Below are 21,625 nucleotides of genomic sequence, written 5' to 3' on the forward strand. Positions count from 1 at the left end.
ACAGATGGAGGAATCTTGTTTCTGGACTTAACTTTTTTTTAGGGCTAACTGGGGCTTTTCCTTAGCATCCCTTGTGACCACTTTTTGAGAAAAGAGAAGAAGCTCACTATTCTGAGACTTGGAGGGCTGTCAAATGTTGTGACACCACTGCTGTTCTTTGTCTTAAGACCATTCTATACTCCATTCTCATTCTTTTCTCCTTTAGTGCAAGGTTGGCTGTATTTATTGCTGAGGAGGTTGTGATTACCACCACTGTTTTTCTAATGTTTTAAACTGGGAGTATCAAATATTTTAGAGGAAAAAACCCCCTCAACTAGAATCCTAATAACCATTGTTTCTGAATCACATTTTCAACTTTCTTTTCTTCTATAACTTCATAGAATCATAGATTTAGAGCTGACTTTAGATTTAGAAGGATCTCAGACATCATCTAATCCTAGGCTTCTTAAACTTTTTCTATTCACAACCCCTTCTTGCTTGAAAAATTTTTGTGCGACTCCGGATATATAGCTATATAAAAAAAGATATAGAAATCAAACATTTACTGATAATAAATCATAATTTTGCGACCCTCATTCAGTAATGCAGCCCCATATGGGGTCGCAAACCACAGTTTAAGAAGCTGGGATATCTAGTTCATGTGATTTTTGTTGTTTGTTTGTTTGTTTTCCTTCTGATCATAGACAAAAGATTTTAACTGGCTTGGCTTTTAACCTGAATGTCATATAGTTTGTTCCTTTATACTCCTGGATTGATTTAAGCAGTTATCCTAATTAGTGTGTAATACCATAGTTATTCAAAGATAACTTCATCTTTGGCACAGATATAGTTATTACTACTGGTATTGAGAAACATAGAATTGAGGGAAAATACAGCTATTTAAATAAAGCAAAGCCCTTGACCTTTATTAAAAAAAAATTCTTAATACCTTTTGCTCATTCAAGGGCTTTTATTTCCTAGATAATAACACATGCCAGAATTATTTGCATACTTCTCTCTTGGATCCGTCTCCCCCTGTCTTTCACTGTCTTTCCCATTATATTAACTCTTAAGATGGGCAAAAAAAATTAGAACTTCTGGGATTTGGTCACTGACTGCCCCAGGTAGTCTACCTTGGTCTTTCGTATTCTGATCCTCAATTTATTTAAAAAAAAAAAAAGAAAGAAAATCATGATTTACTCATTTACATAGACAGTTCTAGGCAAAATTAATTTGACTCATTTTCATTGGTTGTTCCTCCATCACAGATTACATGTATTTTGAAGGACCAACTGCTTAGCCACCTGCCCATGGAAGTAATGGGAAAAGATTCCATAATAAAGGATTGAGTGCCTTTTAGCTTTTTTTGCACCTCTTTGAGGTTTTTCCTTTTTTGTGCCTCCACTTCCACCCTTTCTTTCATGTTGACCAGCTGTTCCTTTAACTCTTTATCCCTAGTTGGACACTGCATTCTATTTTTAGAAATTTGCTTTTATTAGTAATTGCTAATAATTGAACTTATTGAAATCCCAGTCAAAGAGTATATACATAGAGTTACTTACAGAAAACATTTTAATGGATTTTAATTTCAGAATGGATAGGCTCTAAAGGGAGGATAGGCCTGATTTAATGTGTTAGCTAGAATTCGATGCCATGTAGAGAGCTGCTAACTGTGATCTCCTCTCTGGCCCTTTCATATGAAGTTGTCACTTGAGCACTTTTGATCCTGAGTATATACCCTGAGGGGTGATGAAGCTGAATTTATTGATTTCCTTTTTCTAGAAGAGGACATAGGCTTTTCAAATGCTTTGAATCCATCCTCTGATAATTCTTCAATAAAGCTCTTTAACTGCCCACTATACTTGGCCCCTCAACTGTAGCTATGAAATCTTAACCCTAGCTAAGCAAGGGTCTCATCTAGAAATAGAGGCATATTCTGTGCCTTTTCTGAGGTTTATGATTCAGGACTTTTTGAATTTGACATTATCTGTGCTGCTGCTCTCTGGTAGCAGCAGGGTTGAGGTTTTCTATCTTTATCACTAGCTTTTATCCACAGTGGGGGGCTTAAGCTTCTTTCATGCTGCTTTGCCCTCTTTTTAAAAAAATGCATCAAACATTTGCCTCTTTTAGGAAACGGGGAAAATCTTTCTGGTTACTGAGACATCAAAATTTGAAAGCTAATCTTTCATCTTCTTAATTTTAAAACACTTGATGCTTTCATCTCCTTAATTTTAAAACACTTCATGATGATACTACGTACCACAATATTGGCAGCTTTCACACAATTTTTTTTTGGCTAATCTTTTTGTAACAGATAGCGTGGATCTAATTAGACAGTAGATAGCACTAAAATCAATGAACTTTGTGCGTGGCCCACATAAATGGTGACTCGCTTCAGACAGATTGTCTTTGAGTCTTGAGTTCTTAGGGGACAAAGGTTTGCTCTAATGTGTAAACCCGTGTATAACTAGCTTCACCAATTTCCATGTGGGTAGTTTTCTATTCTTTAGCAGACCAGCTGGCTCATATTTTCAGCTGAGATTTCATTATTTGATATGTGGTAGGAGGACAAAATCTAATAAGGAAAAGCATTTTCCCCACCATTTTATCATTTAAAGAAAAAACAACAAAACATCTCCAACTAGTTAAGAGTGAAATTGTATACATTCTAACTTTATTCAGGGCTGTAGAAAGTCATTTGGCGTAACATCTCTGATCTGGTAACTGGACTTGATACCTTTGAGAGGAGAAAGGGAAAACAAAGACTTGTGAAAAGAATGATTTGTGCTAAATGGTCCTGTTGTCAAGGCTTTCTGAACTCTACTGTCTGGACAGAAAATAAGTTTTCTCCCTCAAGGCGTTTTTCAATTTAAAGTAAGTTTGAAGTTGAGAAATCACAAGGGAGGAACTTGTATTCCCACTGCTGGCTTCAGTAATTAGACCCTTTTTAGTGTTCTGTCCAAAGTGAGTTGTATCTTCAAAGATTAAAAAAAAAAAAAAAAAAATTTGAGACTTATTTAAACTGTGGGGTTTCTTTCATTGACAGCAATTAAAACCATCTCTCTAAGTGGGGCTGCAGACATAAGTCATCTTTTCAGCTTCAACTGATACAGTGAACACCTGACAAGTGACACTTTTCCAGGTTTTATTCAATTTGTAGGTTTTTGAAAGATTGAGAGATTATATGGGGTAGACCTAGTGAAAGAAGATACAATAATGAAAAAAAAATTGTCTTAAAAAATAGAAGCTGAATACAGGGGTTGGTTTGTCATATTACTGTTCCTTCATGAATTATTTTGGAATTGTTTTCTATTCTACATAGAGAAATAATTTCATTTTTGTTTTTTATATGTACGTGAGTTGAACATTGGAAGGCTATATAAAGATAGAGTGAGCTGAACAGGCCTCATTTTTTGAGTTACTTTGTGTGCTCTCTCTTGTTTATTGCCTTTGGTTTGTAATGGGACTGCTGTTCTGAGGGAACATCTATAGATTTTTCCAGCTACGTTTGTTGCTAATGTGGAAAAATTATATCTTTTTAAGCTAATATTTTTCATTTTTATTGGAAGGGGGGCACAGAGAGTATTTTCCTTCATTGACTAAAACTTTGAGCCTGAGAGAAACTTAAAAAGTATGTTTATTCCCTGTTCCTTAAATGAGTCATTGGATAGCCAGGCCACTTCCTGTAACTCTATCTTTTGGGGATTTATTTAACATGTCTTCCTTGTAAGGTTGGGTGACAGAATTAGTTAGCTCCTCCTCTGTGGATAATTGACAGTGTTCTAAACTGAAATCTTGGCTTTGGCAGAGAGCCATATTTGAGCTCTACCTGCCAGCTGGTTTTAGCACTGTCCTGAGCTTAAAGGATGGCTCTTGCTAGCTGAAAGTTGAAATCACGTGTCCCCTTACCTTTGCAGTCTTTCATGTTGTTTCTGGATTTGCTAGCTCTCTGGTTCATTAGCGACCTCCTATTACCTCTGTGTTGGAAAAACACATGCCATTGGCATTTCATTAAACTGAAATTCCATCAGTTCTGTGTAGTTACAACCACCTGCAACAGGAATGGTGCCCAGAGCTGGGCCTCTGCCCACAATTCAACTATTTGAGCTTTTGAAGGTTGCTTCTTTGATTAATAATTCCACAGTCCAAGTCAAATAGTTCTGTAAGAGGTGGCAACAAGCCACAGCCATTAGCTGTTGAAAGTCAGGACCTGGCTGTAAGCTTCCAAGTTGCTGATCTATATAGGACCTGTAACTCCTAATAGAATCCTATGACTGTGGCTTTTAAGTTTGGGAAGAGGCAACGGTGTGATGTCTTGTCAAGAGCATTGCACTGGGAATTACTTACAGGGCCTAATTGCTTGCTAGCTAGATCTTCTTGAGGACTTATCCTCTCATCTCCAATTTATTTTATCTGTAAAATGGTGATGATAATACTTGTACCACTTGTGAACATAGTTGTAGGGGTCATAAAACTCTATAGCCCAGTTTCTTAGACTAGTTTGATTCCATCTGGAATCTTGAAACTGAATGTGGGGGATCATGAAATTATGACTTATCAGCAAATGTTTGATTTGTATACCAGTTTTACTTATGTACCCAGGGCCATGTAAAAATTTCTCAGGCAAAAAAGGGTCGAGAGTAGAAAAAGTTTGAGGCCTTGAGGGATGGGAACTGCCATCTTTTTAGGAAACATTGTGGTATAGGGTATAGTGGGAAAAAACGTATTTGACCTGACCCTTACATATTATATCCCAAGCCCATTCTGGGCAAATGAACCTTTCAACTTCAGTTTACTTATTTGTAAAATGGAGGCAATACTTGCACTATATCTCGTGATATAGTTTATATAGAATCTTTTTTATAAAAAGATTTTTTCTAAACTTTAAAATGCCATGAAATATTAATTATTTTTATTTGGACTACTACTGTGTAAAACCCCTTAAAATATATTTTATTAGTGCCATTAATCTTTTCTGTTATTGAGGGGAGGGAATCCTCTTTTGTGACAGATATAAAGAGTTAAAGCAAAGCATCATATGCCAGAAAATGGCATTTACCATATTTATCACAGGTTTCCCTGGTAGGCCTCTCCTCCTCCTCCCCTCCTCACTATGGGGGGGGGGGGGGAAATATGAGTTCTCTCTTCTTTGGGGCTTTTATTAGTAAAAGCCTCTTTAAAAATTATATACTATTCAAAGAGATTAATAATGCCTCCAAAGTGATCTTTTTTGAAGCCTAATTATTGCTGGAATATAATTGGAAAGTTTCCTTCCTGGAAAGATCTGTACTTGGAACAAATAGAGGAAATCCTTGGGACAAGATGTATTCTCATTTTTTTTATTTAATCACTTAGGTCGTATATTAAAATCTCTTTGGATTTCTGGGATTGTAACTTCTTAACTGAATGAAAGATCCTGTTTCCTCTGATAATAATATAGGAGTTTAATTAGGATGGTTACTTTTGAAAAATTTTAAATGAAAGGAATTTGAAACTAAACAGATGGGCCAGTCTGCTCTGAAGATAACTGTGTCTTGTGTTGTTTATTCCTGGGGCTGATTCTGGAAGCTTAATCCTTTTTTGGTACAGCTTCCTTCTTTAACAAACTAGATCTATTCCTAACTTTACCTAGCCCTGATTTCTTTTCTATTATTTCTTAGGTGAGGGGCTTTTCCTTCTGGGTTTTCTTAATGCCTGCTTATTTTACTTGTTTGACAGATGATGGCTTTATTTCTGCTGCAAAGGGATCAATAGGCAACATAATAAGACCCATGTTGTGGGCTTCAGCTTTCTGCTACGTCCTGTGGAGTTTATTGTGAGCATAAAGCATTAACCTCATATCTTTGGAAATTGAAGGCAGCAGAGACACCTTTTCCTAGGGCAAGTTGAAGGCTACCCAGGAAAAAAAAAAAGATTGATTCTTCCTACATTTTTTTAAAAAAGCAATAAGAAACGTAAATTTCCTATTATCATGAGCTTTCCTGAATGATCTTTAAAGGGTTAAAAATAATCTTTTGCTGAAAACTGGTATTCATGATGTCTTTGTGTGTAATATAGAGTAAATTGGCATAGAAATAAAGATATCAGCCCACAAGTAACTTTTTGAATTTTCTAGCACTTGACACTGAACCTAATATAGGACACATGAAAAGTTAGCCAAGCTTTGGTTTCTTTTGCTCTTTTCAAAGCAGTTTCCTTGTGAAAAGAGATGCAATTACAGGTTAAAAGAGACATTTTAGAGGGAGGATCTCTTTCCTTCATTTCTTTTTTTTTTCCCCCCCATAGTTTATATATAAACCTTTTTTTTAAATTTTGGTGGTAGAATTGGTCAAGAAATTCTGAAGCATTATGTACTCAGTTCTATTATATAGACATTATGAGTAACATCAGCAAATAGAGTGAAAGGAAGTTTTTTTTTTTAAACTTTAATTAAAAAATTTTGGGGGGGTTTCAAATTCTCTCCCTACCTTTCCCCATGTCTCCTGTGACATCAGGCTATTAGATTTACTTTATGGAGACACCCATACACCCATACAGAATATTTCCAGATTAGCCATGTGCACAAAGAACTTTCTAGATGTTTTGAAAATTAAGTATTATTCCACAGAATTTCCAGAATTTTCTTAATTATCTTCTCCTTCTAGACATCCGCATTAGTGTTTCCTTAGAAATCTTTTTCACATTGCAGGAGTTGTAGCTTTATACAGAACAGTATATAGTGGTCTTCCAAAATGGCATAGCGGAGCGGGGCTGTCTTTAGGGTACTCACTAGCCATGTGGCCCTGGGCAAGTCACATAGTCTTTCTCTATGCCTCTTTTCTGTCATCTGTAAAACGTGGGGGTTAGATTCAATAATTTCCAGCTCTAAATCTATGGTCCTATGATAAATTCTTTTGCTCTATTTGCTTTATTTTGGTAATGAAACAAAGGGAACCAATTTATTCATTTAACATCTTATGGACAGGAGAGAGATGCCGAACTCTGGTTAACATGGCAAAAATAATTTTCAGTTTCATCAACAAAATGTGCTTTACTAAATCTGTGCAAAAGCTATATTCATTTGGCATTTTAAGGTGTTAATTGCTCATAATCCATTTTTTAATCTGATGCTTTTGTTTTGTAGGGCTCCTGAAATCATACTTGGACTGCCATTTTGTGAGGCTATTGATATGTGGTCCTTGGGCTGTGTGATAGCTGAGTTGTTTCTGGGCTGGCCTCTCTATCCTGGTGCTTCAGAATATGATCAGGTAAGAATGGACTTTGGGCGGGAACAAGTCAGACAAATTGTTTCTTGTGAAGTGGTTAGATATTAGGGGAAAAGCAGTTATGGTAAAAGTCCTATTCCAGTGCAATATGGATCTTGGAAAAAAGATAGTGGTTTTTTAACACTTTTTCTCCAAACCATCTGCTCTTTGAGACTGCAGTCATTCAGGGCCTTTGGTGGCAATTTTTTTTTTTTTTAATAGCCTTTTATTTACAGGTTATATGTATGGGTAACTTTACAGCATTAACAATTGCCAAACCTCTTGTTCCAATTTTTCACCTCTTACCCCCCCACCCCCTCCCCCAGATGGCAGGATGACCAGTAGTAGATGTTAAATATATTAAAATATAAATTTAGATACACAATAAGTATACATGACCAAACCGTTATTTTGCTGTATAAAAAGAATCAGACTCTGAAATATTGTACAATTAGCTTGTGAAGGAAATCAAAAATGCAGGTGAGCATAAATATAGGGATTGGGAATTCAATGTAATGGCTTTTAGTAATCTCCCAGAGTTCTTTCTCTGGGCGTAGCTGGTTCAGTTCATTACTGCTCCATTGGAATTGATTTGGTTGATCTCATTGCTGAGGATGGCCAGGTCCATCAGAACTGGTCATATAGTATTGTTGTTGAAGTATATAATGATCTCCTGGTCCTGCTCATTTCACTCAGCATCAATGTTCGTGTAAGTCTCTCCAGGCCTTTCTGAAATCATCCTGTTGGTTATTTCTTACAGAACAATAATATTCCATAATATTCATAAACCACAATTTATTCAGCCATTCTCCAACTGATGGGCATCCACTCAGTTTCCAGTTTCTAGCCACTACAAAGAGGGCTGGGTGGCAATTTTTGATGTTTGCCATTTCCAAAAAATGATGCAGTCCTATGATATTTTACCTTATTATAATGGCATCTTTTAGTCATGGATAGAGAGTTCCAGAGACTTAGCGTCAAAGTTCCATGCTGACTTGTGAATTAAAACACAAAAGAAAGAGACAGATGAAAAATTTTTCATTTTCATTGTGAACTTCTGTGGAGTGGGAGTGAACCTGAACTTTGTGAAAATAGTTATCTCTTGTTTAAAGGTGATGTACTAGAATTAAATACTCTTCAAACTGAGATGGGTTTACAGTGCCTCTCTGTGCAAGAGAATTTATGAAAGAAATAATCTATGATGGAAAGTATACTTTTGTGTTTTCTCATCTGTAAAAGTCTAGACTAGATAATGGTGAAAGTTCCTTTCTTTGACTGTGCTAACATATGAGTGTGATTCTGATAGTTAAGAAAGAACTTGGCAAGAGTGGAAGAGCTGTTCTGCAATTTCCTTTGCTTATTAAGCCATTTTGAAATCAAGTGACCCAAGTGACCCCTGAATTTGAGAAATTGAGGGGTGGGAAGGATTGTAGGATTGGGTTATGGAAATTACTTCTTTGAACTCCCATTCTCCAATTAGATGATTGTGATACAATCATTAAAAGAAAAAAGATGAGCTTATGTTTAGTCCCTTTTCAGTTCAGTAATATTGTTGTACAGTGGAAGAAAGGTATTTACCAGTTTCCAGAAGTTGACTTAATGCTTCCATAAGTGAAGTATAGATTTCTTGTTTTATAAGTGTTCATATTTTATGCTATTTGATATTTTATGTAATTTGTATAATTTTATTCAACCTTGTGAGAGTTAATCCTGTAGCATCGGGTTAATCTCTGTTTTGCACTGAAGAGATTGGCCACAATTGTTTAATCAACTCATTGGCTAGATCTACTTGGTACCTGTCTCTCCTCTCCCCCAATGAAAGATTACTATTGTACCTTTTCCTGGAAAGAATAAACCTAAGGTATAAATGGGCGGTTTTCATATTTATGGGGGAAAAAAAGATCTGATAGTTCTGGGAATCATATCAGTGTTTGGGTGTGGTGCTGTGAAGGGCAAGGCCTACTGGAGTTGATGGATTCAGGAAGGTGCTTTTTCCAGAGCTCAGTAATGAGAATGTTGCAGTAGTAGGGAAGCATTAGAAGCAGTGTGTTCTGTGACCCATGCATTGTTGCTATCATTAACACCAAGTGTTTCTTTGTGATATGTCTTCTGTAGCTGTATGAAAGCATCTTGTTAGTTGTGAAGAACAGACTAGCCCATTATTACAAGGAACTATTTAAATTTTGAAGCACAAAGCAATACTGAATTATTAAATTACAAATATATAGTGCTTTCCAGATTTGAATTCATTTGATGACATTCCGTCTCTGGGTATTTTCACTGCTTTTATCCTTGGTGATTTGGCTCCCATTAAGTGTCAGCTCAAGTTTGACTTTTGCAAGGAATCTTTGCCAGTCCTCCTCAATCTTAAGTGGAAATTGCCTCCACTCTACCTTGGCACCTTGACTACCCTATCAGACTGGTGAGGATCTTGAACCTAGAGTTCAAAGCTAGAGTTTGCCTTTCTTTGTACCTTCAGTGCTTAGCACAGAATATCTGACACTCAGGAGGTACCTGGTCTTTTCCAGCTCTGTGGGAGCAGATGTTATTTAGCCCCATCTTATAAATGAAGTAACCGAGTCTATAAAAAGTTAAGGGACTTGCCTTGGGACTGTATTGATAATAAGGATCTGAGCCCAAGAAGTGCTGACCCTGATAAGCTCTCTGTCCACAGAGAGCCACTGCTTATGGGGTTTCTTATTTGAAAAGTTGGCTGATTTTGAAGTATGTGCTGTGAGGTCTACGTTTGACCTCAGTTTTACGGATTTTTAAAGACATATTTACACTTTAATACTATCATCATAGAACAGTTCATCTTTTTTTGGAAAAGAGTAAATAGCACATTACTGTTTTGGAGCTTAAACCAAATTTATCCTTTACATGGAAACCAATGAAAAGGGGAGCAAGGAAGAAAAGATAAAGAAGAAAAATATGGCCTCAGTCCTGAATGGGATTTAGAGGGTGATGAAAGTGCTTTTAGAGCTGCACGTAGTTTTGGTGCATGTAGTTTTGGTGGAATGGCAGAAGCCCTGGATTTTGGAGTTCTGAGACATGAGTGTGAATCCTAGCTTTGCTACTTGTTAGTTGTGGGAAATTATATGTCCCTTTACCCTTCTGAGTTTTATTCCCCATCTGTAAAGTGGTGATATTTGGCGGGGGGGGGGGGGGGGGGGGGGGGGGGGGGGCAGGATTGGACTTGAATGATTTCTAAATCCCCTCCCAATTTTTATATTGATCTTTTTAGCAATTAGGAAACCCACGTATAAACAAGAATTCAGTTGACTAGTACAGAGGAGAGCAATTCAGAGAAAGAAGAGATATATGTGAGTGAAAGTTGAGATTTATTAGGGGAGATTTCCTGGAGAAATGGGCCCTGAGAAAAGGCAGCACCTTCCTGGCCTTCAGATACATCAAAATACAGAGAGCAGGAGAAGCTCTTCCAGGGGGTCCTTCATAGTTCACTAGTGAGGGTTTTTCCTCAAGTTTTCTAAACTTTTGTATCGGAGGAGTTCCTAAAACTTCACAGACTATGTTCAGAACTGCTGGGTCCCATGTCTCTTCAGATAATTAACAAGCGCAATCACAAGGACACGCTGAAATAAACATTTGGGAATTACAAAGATGTTGATGCCTGTGTGTGGGTTGGTATGTATATGTATTTATAAGTAAATATCAGTTTTTGTGTATTGTTTAAAAATTGAACAGGATTTGTTTACCATGCCTTTCCCTTTTATTTTCAATTTGGTAAGAGATTAGGATTTTAAGGTGAAGCTCTTCTCTCTTTCTCTGTCTCTTCTTTGTATGTATGTGTGTATGTTTATAAACTTTTTAAAAACCTGAAACATTCTATAGGTGTTTTGATTTTTTATTATTATTTTTTAATGTTTACAGATTCGTTACATTTCACAAACACAAGGCCTGCCAGCAGAATATCTTCTGAGTGCAGGAACAAAAACAAGCAGGTTTTTCAACAGAGATCCTAATTTGGGTTACCCACTGTGGAGACTGAAGGTCTGTTTCTAATCTCTTTTTCTAAATTTTAAAAATTCATTATTTTAGCATAAAATCGTTATGAGTTAAAATGAACATGTATTTGATAGCTGCTTTTGAAAAATTATTATATTATTAATATTATATTATGCCCATTTGTCTACAGCCCACTGGTAAAAATTTGTTTTAAAATGTCAACTATTTGAAATTATTTTGCTTTTTTGGAATCAGTTGTGAAAGAATTAAATGGTATGAAGAAGTAAAATAATTTATGTATTGACTATCTCTCAGGGAATGTTTATTCTTCTTGTCAAAAACCCAGTATATTTTTCTGATAGTACCAAGTATTGAGATCTTAGGTATTTCCTGAAAATAAGTCTCTTGCCTTTTTTTCTTGGGCCTACTTGTCTTATAAGAGAATCTCTCCGTGTAGTAATTTGATTAACTCCTGGCACTTTGCCTCCTTGGCTTACTGGATAACAAATACTTTTAGTTTCTGCCTTTGGTGTTGTCTCATAAATTATATCCAAGCAGTCTCCAGAAAAGACTGATTGTTGTCATCTGCCAGGAACTGTTATGCCTCTGAGTTGTGTGCCTGTGTTTTTTTTTTTTTTTTTTTTAAACCATCTCTGAAAGTTGGCCAAATATTGAACTTACTTCTCTTGTATTGCACATAATTTTTATTTGTTATCTGTAGTTGGCAGGATGGCCACACTTGTTTCTTTGCTTGTTGGGTTTTATTTAAAAAAAAAAAAAGTGAACATTGCAACCATATGGATTTTATCCCCTCTCCACAAACCATATTTTTCAGACACCAGAGGAACATGAATTGGAAACAGGAATAAAATCAAAAGAAGCCCGGAAATACATATTCAACTGTTTAGATGACATGGCCCAGGTGAGTCTGGAAAGTCTGGGCAAGTCCCATTAAATTATTGGCTTTCTCTAGAAGATACTTAAAGCTTTGTTGACAGACCTAAAGAAGTAATGACTATTACCTTGGCAGCATAAGATGTGCTCATTGCTTGCAAAAAAAAAAAAAAAAAAAATTTGCATGTGAATTTAGATATGTGATTAAAGGGCACTTCAATCTTGCCAAGAGATTATTTTAAGAAACACTTGTTTCTCAATCATTTCTTATTATTTCTTTCAGTTGGGTTCAGATATTTGGTAAGATGTGTTTATGAGCAAGTTTCTTTCCTGTTCCAATTCTTCTAAACAGTAAATAAAATGAGATTTGGAGATTAGGAATGCCCATGTAATAGGCTTATTTGTGTCTTTAAATTTTGTGAAAGAGTGAAAAAACACTATATTTTTAATCATGTAGAAATTCTTGGTTGTTTGACAAATTTGGATAGGTTTTTGGTCATAGAAGGCAAGAATAACTTTAGTTTGAATACTTAGGGAATCCATTAATAAGATTTTTTCCAATATTCCTCTGCTGAGGATTCAGCATTTTTGGGAAAAGCAAATGGCTGATTAAATGTTTTTGATTAATGTTTTAAGTGATTGAACATAATATTTCAAAAAATTTTTTGGAAAGGTGAATATGTCTACAGACTTAGAGGGAACGGATATGTTGGCAGAAAAAGCGGATCGAAGAGAGTACATTGATTTGTTAAAAAAGATGTTGACAATTGATGCAGATAAGAGAGTTACTCCACTGAAAACTCTCAACCACCCATTTGTGACAATGACTCATCTTTTGGACTTCCCACACAGCAATCAGTGAGTTTGGGGTAAATTTAGCATTGGGGAGTTTTAGCCATAGTTTTCAACTTGTGTTAAACTCTGTACTGCTTACTGCTCACTCCATTCCTTTCTAGTAGTTAAAGAAAACTCTTGATTTAATAACCATTTTAGTCTTTATATATATATTCTTTATATATATTTGGATCTTTGGGGTATTTTTTCTTTTACTTTACAAATCATGAGGTTATAGTTCAGTTACTGATTTTTCTTTGTTTTTAATCAAGAAATGTCTTTTTAAAGATGTGTTAAGCACCTTTATACCCATACAATGATAAAAAAAATCTTATACCCATACAATGATAAAAAAAATCATTAAAAAAATATTCTTTTTGTTAATGCCAAGCTATGTGTATTGTGTGTTTGCATGGTATGCTGCCACTCTGGATGAGTCCTGAATTTTCATCTTTGTGTTGCAGTGTTAAGTCGTGCTTTCAGAATATGGAGATCTGCAAAAGGAGAGGTCACATGTATGATACAGTGAAACAGATCAAGAGCCCGTTTACCACCCATGTTGCCCCCAACACAAGCACAAATCTAACCATGACCTTCAGCAACCAGCTCAATACCGGGCACAATCAGGTATGCCAGGAGGAAATGTAAAGCAAAGTGGGACGAAATGAAGGTGATCGGATGTAGCAGCAGGGGTAGGTAGAGTAGTTTTTTGTTGATGAAGCTTTGCTTAGGATATAAGGAATTAAATCTTCATTGTGGTAGTACCAGATTCGCATCAAAAGATGCTTTATTAAGCACCCATTCAAAAAGAAAATTTTGCAGATCTGATCCCTGGCCTGTGACAGCTTTTGGTTTACAAAAAGATCAAGTAAATGAAAACACACACTTGAATTTTTTGCTCCTGGTTAGCTGTAATCCTGGGCCTTAAACTCTTGGCTGTTTATATAACATAGTTGTTGAGATAACTTCATTTTGTATTGATCATATTGAGTGTTATTAAAACAGTTAGCTGGACTCTTGAAAGCCCAAGTTTAATGTTTAAATTGGACTCTTTTTAAAAGTAAAAGGTTTGAATGAAGATTTTTGTGAGTACTAATAAATGAAGGGAAACATTGTGAGAAGCATTTCAAATCCAGCCCCTTTTTCCATGGAATGAAGCTAGGACACTTTCAGTGGTTTGGAAACCAGAGAGAGAGGGAAGAGACAGAGAGGGTGTGGGAAAGAGGGAGGTAGGGAGGAGGAGGAAAGAGTGTATGAATTTAAAACTAAATACAAAATAGGAAAAAAATAAATAGGAAAAGACAGGCAGAAAAAAGGAAAACAAAATGTGTCTCATGTGTCCAGCAGAGAATATCAGAGTGGATTCAAAATATGTAACAATACATTTCTATTTCAAGAAAGCATATGTTGTAATAGAAGATATTATATTCATAACTGTCCATCTTTGCTTTGTGTTGTAGGTTGTTGTTCTCTACTGTTCACTTTTTACTTTCTAGAAGTTTATATTTTAAGGAGAAATGACCATTTAATTTTACATTTTTGAGACTGAGAATTTGTGTCTTAAGCCAAAAGTTTTATTCAAAGACAATGTTCAGCCTAATTCTTTTGTTTTTGCTATCTGACAAATGTTTTGTGTGAATGTAATGCCCCCCTGGACATTCTCCTTTTTACAAATCTAATGTTTGTGTTTTTTAGGCCAGTGTTTTAGCATCCAGTTCTACTGCAGCAGCAGCTACACTCTCTCTGGCTAATTCGGATGTCCCCCTGCTAAACTACCAGTCTGCTCTGTATCCATCATCGGCAGCACCTGTTGCAGGAGTTGCTCAGCAGAGTGTTTCCTTGCAGCCTGGAACTACTCAAATTTGCACTCAGACTGATCCATTCCAGCAGACTTTCATCGTGTGTCCACCTGCTTTTCAAAGTATGTCTCAACTTGATTGGGACTCCTGTGCCTGCTTCTGGCATTTTATTACATTTTGTATTTCTTTTAGTTTTTCCCTTAGGAAGAGCTTTATAATTCTTAAATCTTATCATCACAGTTATTTGAGATCAAGTCATGGTCCCAGTCAGTCTCATTCTCTACTGTTGTTTTCTCCTCTTTCTTGCTGGTGAGATGTCCCTCCTCTTATATGTAAGGCCTGATGGTGCATTGGATCCAGTACACATATACAGAGTAAATACATTCTCAAAAACTTGACTGTAAATGGAATTATACTTTAAATTTCATTTCTATTTAAAATTGTAAAAAAAAAGCATTGAAAACAGTGAAATCAAACTTAAAATAGAAGTTTAGCACTGGAAGTTACTTTTAATAGTTTTCTAATTTCCTCATTTTAAAGATGAGGAAACTGAGACAGAGTTGAAGAAAAATAAGTCTAGATGAAAAAAATTGGAATTATCTGATAAAATATTAATCACAGTACTTAAATTAAAAAATAAAAGTATTCAATAGGAAATTACCTAAAGCTATGATCCTTGCCACATGCAAAGGAGAAGCAAGAGAAGACAATAGGATTTTCTTACCTTGTGAAGTATTTTTCTGCTTCTGACTCCATTATTAATAATATTTATAATTATTTAATAATAATTTTTTAATTATTTAATAATTTAATAATAACTTTTTATTGACAGAACCCATGCCAGGGTAATTTTTTTTTTTTTTACAACATTATCCCTTGCACTCACTTCTGTTCCGATTTTTCCCCTCTCTCCCTCCTTCCCTAGATGGCAAGCAGTCCTATATATGTTAAATATGCCTGACTCCATTATTAACAGAGGAGCAAGGCAGCTGGCAAGAATCTTTGTCTTAAGGTGTCTCAAAAATTTTTTTCCTTTTCTTCCAGTTCCTCCTCTTCCATTATTATATTATAATCCTAGGGAAAAGCCCCTTAACTCTTCCCTGTCTGGCCCTTTCTATAAGAGAGGAAACATGTTTAGCGATCTGACGAGTCTTAAAAAGTTGCTTTACTATTTTACTATTTTAAATAAACCTTCTGAGCACAATCCCTGTTTTTTCAACAGAGGAAAACCTATGTGTGAGAGCTTCAAGGCAGCAGATCAGGATTTGAGAGTACTTTCAGATGCTTCCTAGACCTTTAGAACCAAAGTCATTTATTTCTACATTAGTTGCTGATTGACTGTCAGTCTTTTGTCTGGTTTCTGACAGCCAGAGGAAGCAGAAAGGAAGGAAGGAAGGACTAGGGGAGACAGAAAGATTACAGGATGGCAGGAGAGCAATAGCCATGTATACCAGAGAGAAGCCTCAGGGAGAGTGGAGAAGATTTGTATTTCTGTAAATGCAAATTTACAACATTTATAGCAAAAGGCTTGGGCCTTTTCCCATTTCCCATATTTGTAAGGTGTATTCCTAGAAAATTCTCTCTGTATTGGATTGTAATACTTAATGAAAGTAACTGGGTATTGAATAATACCTGTGCTGGCCTTGCTGGACTGCTTCCTTTTTCCTTCTTTCATGATCCTCCCACCTCTTTATCTCCACTTCTTAAAACTGATTTTTGGGCAGTTTTTATGCCTGTGGCCCAATGAATTGACTTTCATTTCTCAGTTGGAGCTTTTGAGAGCAATAGGGTAGCTTGAGAAAAAAATAACTTCTGAAGACTCAGAGAAGTCTTGTTTTAGTCTTATTCAGTGTCTTGAGTTGTAGTGGTGGATGGAGCTTGAGTAGTAATTGTTCTATATTTGAGGCTTCTGTTTTCCTAAGTTCAGGGCTTGTGTTAAAAGTGAAAGCCTCTTGGACAGGCTCATCTTCTCCTTCTGTAGTGATTATTCTTGGAATGTCGAAAACTAGAGAAGAAGGGAAGTAGAAAACTGAAAATGAAGTAGTATTGGTATACAATATAGCATTTTATGAGACAGGCTAAAAGCAGGATTTGGAGAGTCATCTGGTCAACTTGAACAGTCATATCTTGCATCGTAACTCTTGGTCTTTTTTGAGCTTAAGAATTGATTGTTTTTGTACTGCTAATTACATATTGATTTCTAATATTTAAATCATTGCACTTGATTGATGTCCAACTTGCAGCTTACATGCAGATATTGTCTCTGAACTAGTAAACTTAGAATCATGGTTCTTTCTAATGATCAAAGATCTAGTGATCAGATCTGGGGTATCATTTTTGGCATTATTGAGTTTGAGCAGATAGATGTGGCTTCTGTTCAGAGGTGACTATGAAAATCTCACGGTTTTCATTTATTTTAGATCATTGAGCTTGAGCTTCTTTTTTTCTGAAATTTTACATCCCTAGTGTTAGCAATTTAGAGGAAACTGCTACATTAATCTACATTTTCAGGTAGCCATATATGCTTTAGATATACAGAGTAGATTGTTTAACTGTAACCTCCAAAAGGAGGGTGGTTGCAACATTTTTTATTCTGATCTTAGACAGTATTAAAATTGTTTCTAAGATCTCTAGTTTGTTTTGAACAGTTTGGGATTGGCCTCTTTCTTTAGTCTAGTACGTCAGGATGCAACTGAAATGAAAAATGTGAGTAGACAATTTGCTTTAGACAGCAAAAAGCTGTGATTTGTGGATTGTTTTTGTTTCATAACAGAGAAGTAATTTAAGTAGAGTTTGGGAGATGATGATAGCTTAGAAAGTGTCACTGGAGGAGTCCTTTTTTTGGAATGGAACGATCGATCATGTTCTAATCAAAAAAACTTGGAGGCTCTAGTAGTATGGAGGAAAACGATTATCTACAGACAAAACTGATGTTTTCTATTTTCGATTTTTTTTTTCATTTGGTGTTGGTCATTGATAAATCAGAGGGATGTTTCCCTAATAATTTTTTGAAAGCAGTTCCCCTTCTTAAAAAAAGGAAAACACTAAAGCCTTTCCCTTTTTCTCAATCTCCCTTCTTCCTAGGATGAAATATTTTCATTTACAGGAAAGGTCTGTGAAGTCTTGATATGACCACAGATCTTTCTTAGAAACCATCTTTCTTAGAAACTTTGCTTAAAATAATTTTGCTGTCATGGCTTTGGGAAGCAAGGAAGCTACCCTTCCTTCACAGCAATATGTTGACTACAAGAGGGTTAGCCTTGCTTGTTAGACAAGCTGTTGTTGATCAAGGTTTTCCAACAGTGACAAAGCATCTGGTTTCTAAAATAAATAAAAGAAAATGTATCTTTAACAGAACTAACTTTATCATGTTCTCTATTAAGTTCAAATAATTTTGATGCTGATTTTTTTTTTTTTTTTAATTTTTGATATTGGGTTTTGTGTGTATGTGGAATAAGGGGAAAAGACATCCTTCAAAATCTAGGAGGTAAATCTTAGAAAGATATGTCTATTGTTGTTTTGTGTAGTGCCATCTTAGCTGCTAAGCTAAAAGAGCTACAGCAGCTTTACATTCTTGCAAATGTAAAATACATTTATAAAGAACTTTGATAAATTTACACTGTTGCTTTACATTCAAATCATGTTCACACAAAATGGTCCCATTCTGAAAAGCCTATTAAAGAGTTTTTACCCTGTTGAAATAAAATGGTTGTGAGAAGATATAAATATAAATAAGAAGCATTGAAAGTAATTATCTTTAGATCACAGTAGTATGATTAGGTCATAATTTAGAGTAATTTTTGGTCTGTTCTGATAGGAACAGGATGGAGAAATGAGCTGAGTGATACTTTTTATGTCATGAAGAAATAGTATTCCATTTTTTATTAGAGGAGTGTTTAGAAGTCACCTTAATCAGGTTATCCTTGAACAAACCTTTTTCAGTGATCTGTTCTGGAGGGAGCCAGTGCTTTCCTTGATTTCCCCAAATAATGGCCTTTTCTCAAAGTCCTTTGCTTCAAGTGGCACGGGCTTGGCCTTGAGGGAATGGCATAAAGCAATCTCACCATATTATTGTTCCTGGCAGCTGGACTCCAGGCACCTGCGAAGCATTCTGGATTCCCTGTGAGGATGGATAATGCTGTGCCAATTGTACCCCAGGCGCCTGCTGCTCAACCACTACAGATCCAGTCAGGAGTTCTCACCCAGGTAAAACAGCCAGGACAAATTGGAGACCCAGTAACTCTGAAATACCAGTGCCAGCTGGCTGTCACTGGTCTCTGACAATTGTCCCTTGTATGGTCTTTGCTCTGACTGGTAGATCTTTCTTGGTCATAATTCAGTGGACTTTCTAAGGAATGACAGTTGTTGAGATGTTCTTCCCTAATGAGGACACAGTTCTGTTAGTATGTTTAGATTTTCGAATAAAAGCCAGGCACCAGGAAAATAGAAACCCATCTGAGTGGGGCTTTTCCAGCTCCTGGAGCTGGAATTAGAATCCTCCTTCTGAATTGGTGGTTGATAGTCTTCTAGTCCACACACATGATGTTTTGATTCTGAAATACAGGTTTTCAGGTGGTTCTTCTGGTCATCTCAGTCTGGGAAACTGGATCATGATCTCATAATTCCTTCAAAGAAGGGATCCTGTTTTCCCTGATCCTAGCATTGATTTTGTTTGTTAGGTCATAAGAACAGTAAAAAAATTCATCCTTTTATAGAAGATGCAACTGAGAATCCAGGAGGACCTCTGGTGTATGTTATACATGAGTAACTTGTTATGATTCAAATGTGTGCATTTTTAGTCTTTGGCTGTGTGAGGAATTCTAAAATCTTAAAACCTTATTTTGAGAGAGGGAGTAAACATTAAGTGATTCCTTACTTGACTGAGTTTCAAAGAACTTGTCCTCTGATTCTATCCCTGGAAAAATTCTTAGATGGTTTCCTTTGGTCCATTGGTATTTGGCCTAATGGATGGCCTCTGTGGAGAATTGAAGGGGAAGGTTGTGCTTGATATATGTGTTGAAGTGATTTGAGATTGCTGACATATGTCAGGAATGATCCCCGGGGTGGGGCAAGACCCTTCTGAACCCAGTTAACTTGCCTCCATATGTTTGTTTCACTCACCTGCCTAATCTACATTTCAGGGAAGCTGTACACCACTAATGGTAGCAACTCTCCATCCTCAAGTAGCCACCATCACACCGCAGTATGCGGTGCCCTTTACTCTGAGCTGCGCAGCCGGCCGGCCGGCGCTGGTTGAACAGACTGCCGCTGTACTGGTAATTCCCCTCACTTGATTGTGTTACTAACGGAGTTTCTTTGGTTTCTTTTTCTTTTCTTTTCTTTTCTTTTTTTCTGTTTGTTTTTTGTTCTGTTTTTTCATTTTTTTTTTTTTTAACTTAGACTTGCAGAGGGCATGGAAGCATGTGCCATTTTGTGGCTGTGTTCTTGCTCCATCTTTAATGTTTCATTGTTTTCCTACTTGATACTTGGCTGAAGCCCTGTCTGACTGATGTTCAGTGTGGCACTGTAAAGATTCCAGAACCCTTGGCTTCTGTTCTTTACCAGCCTAATGTGATAAGCCCCTGATGAGCTTTTGCTAGTCTGTGCTTACTGTCCTAGCTTTACCCTCCTATCCTTGAGAATACGGAAGTGGGCTTGAGTTTGGCTTGGCTACAGGCACCCCTTGGCCTCCTTCCCCCCCAAAATGGCCAGCATGTGAGTTTCTTGGCGAGTTATTAGCTTTACTTTGTGTTTTGCTCTTTGAAGCATCTCTGTACACAGAAAAGTGGAAGGTGGTGCTTAAGCTGTGGTTACAACTCACACCACCAATGCTTTTTAATCTTTTGCTTTAGTTGTTGGTATTAGCCTTCTTTGAACACATGGAAAGAGTTTCTAGCCTGTAATTACACGTAATCAATCAATGACAATTTCCAACATCTAGTCAAAATGTTGCTCCCTTCAGATGCTTTAGATCATGCTTCATTTTTGCCTGAAATTAAAGGTGAGCTAATTTTTAGAATGAGTTGCCTCATTTATTTTGCTGTAAATTTAACTTTTATCATGTATGCTAGGGTATAAAGATATATTTATCTAGAGGTAAAAATGTATCTTATAAGTTTATGTGCTAGACTAGTATTTTTAATTGTGATGTTAGGGGAATAATAGAAAGAAGCCGGCCTTAAGAGTACGTACATTTTTAAGATCAATCACGTGTTATACAATGATTATAGTTGTGCTTGACTTTTATATTTTGCATCTTAATTGGCTAATGGAGATCAGCGTTTCTCATATTTGGAAAACTCTTAAATGAAATGAGAGAAACATTTGAACTCCTAACAGTATAAAGGTGTACTTGAGTCTCAAAGCAAATTCGAATTTGTCCTTTGCAACTCATGTCAGCTCTCCTTTGTCCCTGTAACACTTTTTGGTTCTTGGGAAGACTTCCCCAATACTAAGGCCCAACTTGGTTATATAGTATTTTGAAGCATTGATGAAGCAACATAGCCCTATTTGGCTTTAAATTAATCATACTGGTGATGTAAAGTCCATATGGCAATGTAGTTAGATCTTTTTGCTACTTTCTGGACTCGAGCCCCTTGTTCTAACTTGCTTACCCAGAGTTTAGAAGTTAGGAGTATTAATTGACACTCCTCTTTTGCTGCTTTGCCTCAAGTTTGCACTAGCCATTTGCTAAGTTTTGCATATTTTTGTCTTTCCTCTGTCAAAACAGTTCGTCGCTTGGAACGCCAGATTTCTGCCTCTCGTTGGGATGTTATTTCTTGCTCTGTATTAAACTACATGCTTTGTCTTGTGCAGGTGTTGGCTTTTGGAAAGACGCATGGTGTGACTTAACATATTTCTCTTTTTTTTTTTTTTTTTTTTTTTTTTTTTTTTTTTTTTTTTTTTTTT

At 36.2% G+C, this 21,625-nt stretch overlaps 1 protein-coding gene across 6 annotated transcripts in view; it reads left to right on the forward strand.

The window, feature by feature from the left end:
- Positions 1–21,625, forward strand: part of HIPK1 (homeodomain interacting protein kinase 1) — a 46,542-nt gene that overhangs the window by 12,841 nt on the left and 12,076 nt on the right. For 4 of the 6 annotated variants that reach the window (XM_031967326.1, XM_031967325.1, XM_031967330.1 and 1 more), the window contains exons 3-10: positions 7,103–7,226; positions 11,115–11,234; positions 12,025–12,111; positions 12,757–12,941; positions 13,382–13,544; positions 14,613–14,838; positions 18,801–18,922; positions 19,858–19,992. In XM_031967326.1, the coding sequence (XP_031823186.1) occupies positions 7,103–7,226; positions 11,115–11,234; positions 12,025–12,111; positions 12,757–12,941; positions 13,382–13,544; positions 14,613–14,838; positions 18,801–18,922; positions 19,858–19,992 (1,162 nt within the window). The remainder of the gene's footprint in view (positions 1–7,102; positions 7,227–11,114; positions 11,235–12,024; positions 12,112–12,756; positions 12,942–13,381; positions 13,545–14,612; positions 14,839–18,800; positions 18,923–19,857; positions 19,993–21,625) is intronic. The other 2 variants (XM_031967328.1, XM_031967329.1) reach the window with 1 other exon arrangement.

The sequence above is a fragment of the Sarcophilus harrisii genome, chromosome 4, assembly GCF_902635505.1.
Source record: "Sarcophilus harrisii chromosome 4, mSarHar1.11, whole genome shotgun sequence".
NCBI lineage: Eukaryota > Metazoa > Chordata > Mammalia > Dasyuromorphia > Dasyuridae > Sarcophilus > Sarcophilus harrisii.